Source organism: Jaculus jaculus, chromosome X (assembly GCF_020740685.1).
Source record: "Jaculus jaculus isolate mJacJac1 chromosome X, mJacJac1.mat.Y.cur, whole genome shotgun sequence".
Classification (NCBI taxonomy): domain Eukaryota; kingdom Metazoa; phylum Chordata; class Mammalia; order Rodentia; family Dipodidae; genus Jaculus; species Jaculus jaculus.
Window position 1 is genome coordinate 132886987 of NC_059125.1, and position 6615 is coordinate 132893601.

At 45.2% G+C, this 6615-nt stretch overlaps 1 protein-coding gene across 1 annotated transcript; it reads left to right on the plus strand.

The window, feature by feature from the left end:
• Nucleotides 1-5831: 5831 nt before the first annotated feature.
• Nucleotides 5832-6077, plus strand: LOC123456578 (small integral membrane protein 10-like protein 2A). The gene has a single exon (XM_045139951.1). The coding sequence runs from the start codon at nucleotides 5832-5834 to the stop codon at nucleotides 6075-6077; it is 246 nt and encodes an 81-aa protein (XP_044995886.1).
• Nucleotides 6078-6615: the final 538 nt, after the last annotated feature.

A 6615-nucleotide genomic window follows, 5' to 3' on the forward strand; every position in this document is an offset into this window, starting at 1 on the left:
AACCTCAAGGTCCATCCCCAGTAACATACAACCTCCACAGAGATCCACTTCTCAAGTTTCCATTAGCTGGTGTGGTACTTTAAATAGATGGCCCCAATATATTCAGTGTTAATTTAGATCTATAGCCACCTGGCTGGAGGAGGTGTCATTGGGTGGATCTCAGTGTCCAGTCCTAAGGTGTGGTGATGGATTTACAATTCCAGTCTAAAGATATGCAAAGTGCCTGGAGTTCTTGAAATGTGTTTGTTTGTGGTGTGACCTTCCGGTTTTTTTTTTTTTTTTTTTTACCTTGTGGCTTCTCTCTCTCTCTATTTAGTCCTGTGAAAGCAGGCCAGCTTCTTCTTCTGCCATCATGGAACTTCCACTGGATCTGTAAACTTCAATAAATATCCCTTCCTCCACCACTGTGGCATGTCTGGAAGTTCATCTCAGCGACCTGAAGCTGTCTACTACAGCTGGGGACCAAGCATTCAAAACACATGAGTTCATGGGGGTTAATCTGATTAAAACCATCACAGACAGTAATAAAGAAAAAAAATCAATAATGTCCAAACTTTAAAGCTCTCTTGTTGACAAAACCTAAAATCTTGATTGTTAAAATTGCTGAGATGCAAACTAAAGACACAGAAAACAGAGCCAATGAAGATATAGCAGAAAATACCTCAAACCTCAAATCTAAGGGAAATGTGAGTATTCAAGCACAGGAGACATTTTGAATCCATAGTAGATGTGATTAAGAAATAATCTTTTTTGCTTAAAATCCTTTCTGTTTAAGCCAGTGTGCTAGGTTTTCTGCGGGGTTAGTCAGGGCTCTGCACGTTCTTAATCCTGTCAGACTCTTCCCTGCCAAGACAGTGCTCCTCTGACGGGCTCAGCTCCGGCAGGCGGCGCACACCTTTGCTGTCACCTGTCAGCTTTGGTAGACAGCGACAGAAAAACATGTGTGTCACATCTCAACAAAGAAGAAAACAATGGTTCCACTCCTAATGTATGCCTTTGATTTTAACCTTTATAAGTAAATATAAGAGTCTGTACTGACTTTCATGTGACTTCTCGTTTTCAAGGGTGAGTTACAAGCTAAGCTGTGTATTTTCCTGTAGTAACGTGTCACTTACAACTTTTGTAACACGAGTAAAAGTGGAGGTGTTTTGCAAGAAAAAAAAATAATCTTTTGGGCTGGAGAGATGGCTTAGTGGCTAAGCGCTTGCCTGTGAAACCTAAGGACCCCAGTTCATGGCTTGATTCCCCAGGACCCACGTTAGCCAGATGCTCAAGAGGGTGCACACATCTGGAGTTCGTTTGCAGTGGCTGGAGGCCCTGTCATGCCCATTCTCTCTTGCTGTATCTGCATCTTTCTCTCTCTCTCTCTGTTGCTCTCAAATAAATAAATAGAAATAAACAATTTTTTATAAAAGGAAATAATCTTTTCAGGACTGGAGAGATGGCTTATAAGTTAAGGCACTTGCCTACAAAATGTAAGGGCCTGAATTCGATTCCCCAGTACCCATGAAACCAGATGCATAAGGTAACACCTGAATCTGGAGTTTGTTTGCAGTGGCTGGAGGCCCTGGCATACCCATTCTCTCTCTCTCTCTCTCTCTCTCTCTCTCTCTCTCTCTCTCTCTCTGTCTCTCTCTCGCAAATAAATAAAAACAATAAAAAATAATCTTTTCATGACACTTAATGCTAAGATGTCAAGAGTCCAGAAAAAAGAAACAATATTGAAAGCTTCTAGACGTGTCAAGCTACAAAGACAAACTCATAAGAATGACATCAGGTTTCTTAGCAGATACACCGAAACCTAAGAAAGAACAAGGTAATATATTTCAAGTCCTGAAACCAATAATTGACAACTAATATATAATCAAAGTTATCCTTTAAAATCAATGTAGAAACCAAGGCCTTCTAAAATGGGCACAAACTTATAGACAAATGGAATAAAATAAAGGACCCCAAAATAAATCCATTTATCTTCAGCTAACTGATCCTAGAAAAATGTGCCAAAAACATGCATTAGAGAAAGGATGACATTTTCAAAAAAATGTTTGTGGGGAAACTAGATATACACATATAGACAATGAAAACTTGACCCATCTCTCAGCCTACATAAATATCAAGTCAGAATAGATCAACTACCTTAATATAAGACCTGAAACTATTACAGGAGAACATAGAGGAAACAGTTTATGACATTGGAGTCACAACAATTTCCTGGTTAGAACTCCAGAAGCATAATAAAACAAAAGCAAGAATTAGCAAATGGAAGCTGGGAACATTGTTCAGTTGGTCAACTACTTGTCAGAGAAGTATGAGGACTTAAGTTCAATCCCCAGAATTCATGTAAAAATAAATGTCAGGCATGGTGACATTTGCTTGTAATTCCAGCACTGGGGACCTGGACACAGGCAGATTCCTTGGGCTCATGGTTCAGCCAGTCTCTCCCATTTTGCAAGTTTCAGGCTAGTGAGAGAACTTGTCTCACAAAAGAATGACACTGCGGAACAACAGCTGAGATTGTCCTCTGGCCTCCATACACACATGCACACAAACACATACACATGCACTTACACACACACAAACATGCCCCACAAGCATGAGGGTCTGAGAGGGTTTGATTTGCCCTGAGTTCAATTCCCAGTATCCACATAAACACCTGGGCACAGACACCCACGTCTGTAATCCCAGTGCTGTGGGGACTATAGACAGGAAAATCACTGGGGCTCAACAGGTCAACCAGTCTGAATGAAAACAATAGTGTGGGTTCAATGACAGACTCAGTCTCAGGAAAACAAAGCAGAGGAACGACAGAGGAGGACACCAACTATTCTCCTCTGGGTACACATCTGCACACACGCATAAGTACACTACCACTACCACCACCAACACAGAAACACACACACACACACCCCTTTGTCAATGCAAAATTCTGCCAAGGTTAACATTAATGCACAGAGAAGAACATATTTTTCAGTTATTCATCTGACAGAGAATCAACATCCAGAAGATATTAAAAACTGTGGTTAAGTGCGCTTCCTATGCAAGCATGAGGGCAAGTACCCTAGTAAACAGCTGAGTGTACCAGGCTAGCCAGGTAACATAGTGCCACCTTGTTTGAGGGTGAGGAATGGACAAGTGATGTGAGTGAAACAACCAAAAAGGGCTTTAAAAGTGGTAAAACTGATTTCTTAGCATGTGCTAGGCATTATACTCAGTTCTTATGACTGCAGAATATATTATTAATATAGTTCATTTTGTAGCATTAGTTTTATTTTTTCCTTTGGGTTTTTGTTTTGTTTGATGGCTGGCCTAGAACTCACTATGCAGCCCAGGCAGGCTTTGAACTTGTAGCAATCCTCCTACCTTAGCCTCATAAGTACTAGGATTACAGGTACAAGCCACTATTTCCTGCTTGATTTGCACATTTTAAAAAGATAAATCTTGGGCTGGAGAGATGGCTTAGCGGTTAAGCGCTTGCCTGTGAAGCCTAAGGACCCTGGTTCGAGGCTCAATTCCCCAGGACCCACATTAGCCAGATGCACAAGGGGATGCATGCATCTGGAGTTCGTTTGCAGTGCCTGGAGGCCCTGGCGTGCCCATTCTCTCTCTGTCTCTCTCTGCCTCTTTCTCCCTCTGTCTGTCGCTCTCAAATAAATAAATAAAAATAAACAAAATTTTTTAAAAAGGTGAATCTTATGCTATGTGTATTATATCTCAATAAAGCTACATTTTTAAGTAATATTAGTTTGCTCATAAGCATATTCTAATCTGATATTTTCTGGAGCCAAATGTCTATATGGAAAAAATGAAATAAATGTTTATTTATTTATTTGCAGAAGAGAGAAGAGAGAATATGGGCATGCCAGAGCCTCCTGTTACTGCAAAGGGACTCCATATACATTTGCCATTTTGTGCATCTGGCTTTAAGTGGGTACTGGGGAATCAAATTCAGGCTGTCAGGCTTTGCAAGCAAGTGATTTGAACCAATGAGCCATCTCTCCAGCCCAAGAGAATTCTTAATAAAATCAAGTGTGTGCACAGGAAATGCAAATGATTAGGAACAGACTTAAATAAAAAGCAGAAAAGAAAAGAAAGTTTGTAGTTTAGAGATCAAGTAGTGAGGATGTAGGAGTGCTCCTTTAACCACCGGAAAGTCCACCATGTTAGAGAAGGATTAATCTACCACTGTGTTTTCCAAAATTTGAAATTTAGACCAGTAGATTAAAACTGCCTTGAGGCTGGACAGATGGCTTACAGGTTAAGGTGCTTGCCTGTGAAACCTAAGGACCTAGGTTCAATTCCTCAGTACCCATGTAAGCTGGATGCACAAAGTGGTGCATGCATCTGCAGTTTGCTTGCAGTTACTAGAGGCCCTGGCCTGCCCAAATAAATTAAATAAAATATAAAATAAACTGCTTTGTACAACATACAGAATAGTGTCTGGAGAATCCATAAAGTTCCTGTCAATTCAGTTAGCATCACCTGGAAATGTATCATTGGCCAAGTTTAAAATGACATTAAGGGACACTAAATTAAATAATTTGAAATTTTCTTACACATAGTCTTTTGGAAAATTTGTTTCTAAGAAGCATAATAACATCTGAAGAATGTATAAATCTGTGTAAATACTTAATAATAAATTATTTTGTTTTTGTTTATTTTTATTTATTTATTTGACAGCGACAGACAGAGAGAGAAAGAGGCAGAGAGAGAGGGAGAGAATGGGGCGCGCCAGGGCCTCCAGCCACTGCAAACGAACTCCAGATGTGTGTGCCCCCTTGTGCATCTGGCTAACATGGGTCCTGGGGAATCGAGCCTCAAACTAAGGTCCTTAGGCTTCACAGGCAAGCGCTCAACTGCTAAGCCATCTCTCCAGCCCCAATAATAAAGTGACTTTTAATCAACTCTAACAATATCTTTCAATATATTTACATACTTAAATGTAATATAATTACTGATATATGTTAGGATATGAGTCTAACATATTTGTATCCTTTCTGTATGTTAATTCTTTCTCTGTCATTTTCTTCTTTTCCTGTGGATTGCTTAAATTTTTTTAATTACATTATGTTTTGTCTATAGTGCCATGTAATACATCTTAATGCAGTTAATTTTGGTGCCTGCTCTAGGTGTTACAATATACATATTAACCTTTCACTATCTACTGTCATTAGCATTTGAAATTATTTGCAGAAGTGTCAAAATTAACTTCTTTAGGCCTTCTTTACCTCTTCATTCTTTAGAAGCAATTCCTGGGGAGACTGTGGAAGAAGGATGATGGTGGACATAAGCAGGCTTGCAAATGTGGTTTCTGTAGGAAATCAGAACAGCAGTCCATACCTGCCAACTCTCCACTACTCCATCCTAGGGGGTTCCGAGGAGAAAACACTGGCCTGGCTCTAGTACTTTCCAATCGCTCAGCCCTCAGGCTCAAGCACTGAGAAGCCTGGAGTGGGGTGGGGGTTGAACACGTGGGTGGGTCCTGTGGGTCAGGGTGACCTAGCACCAAGCGTGGGCTGCAGCGATCACTCAGCTGCTGCAGACTGGAGGCGGGGCCATGACGAAGGAAAGCCGCCCCGTAGCTGCTTCTGCATGAAAGGAAACAGGGTCCCCCATTCCACCTCCACCGCCAGGAGCTGATCACCCAGCTCGAATCCCTACTGCTCTAAAGGAGGCGGAGGGGGCGGAGCTTCGCGGGCAGTCCGGGCAGGGCAGGAGGAGGAGGAGGGGGAGGGGGAGGGGGAGGGGGAGGGTGGCCGCGTCGAGACGGGGTCGAGGCGGGCGGAGGGCGGGCGGAGGGCGGGCGGGCGGCAGTGAGTTGCGGGCGGGCACCCATGGCGGCGGCGGCGGCGTCGGCGGCCCTGTCTGCGGCGGCGGCGGCGGCGGCGGTGTCGGGCCTGGCGGTGCGCCTGTCGCGCTCGGCCGCGCTCCGCGCCTCCTACGGCGCCTTCTGCAAGGGGCTCACGCGCACGCTGCTCACCTTCTTCGACCTGGCCTGGCGGCTGCGCGTGAACTTCCCCTACTTCTACATGGTGGCCTCGGTGATGCTCAACGTCCGCCTGCAGGTGCGCATCGAGTGAGCGCCGCGCCCGCCGGCCTCCCCGCCACCGTCGCCGCGCCCGCCACCGCCACCACCATCACCACCGCCACCGCCACCATCACCATCACCACCACCACCACCATCACCACCACCACCGCCACCACCACCACCACCACCACCACCACCACCATCACCACCACCGCCACCACCACCACCACCATCACCATCACCAGGGCCGCCCGGGCCCCTCCACGACACACCTCCTTGGCCCCCGAGACCCCCGGCACTGCACACCGCAGGAACCCTCGCGCGCCGACTCCTTCCCAAGCGGATCCCGAAAAGCGCTTCAGTCTGCCCGCCGACCTGTTGCCTCCCTTTGGCCCAAAGGCCAGAACCCACAGAAGGCTTCTACTGCACACTGGATTTGCCACGGCCTCCACGGAAAGGTAGGAGGCAACAGGTGGCTAGGCTGGGGGCTGGGGGAGTGGGGGTCGCCTGTTCTGACATCCAGGTGTGGAGGGTCCCTACTTGATGGGGCACATGGGGAAAATGGGTGCTCAGCGGAGCTGGAGGCGGCA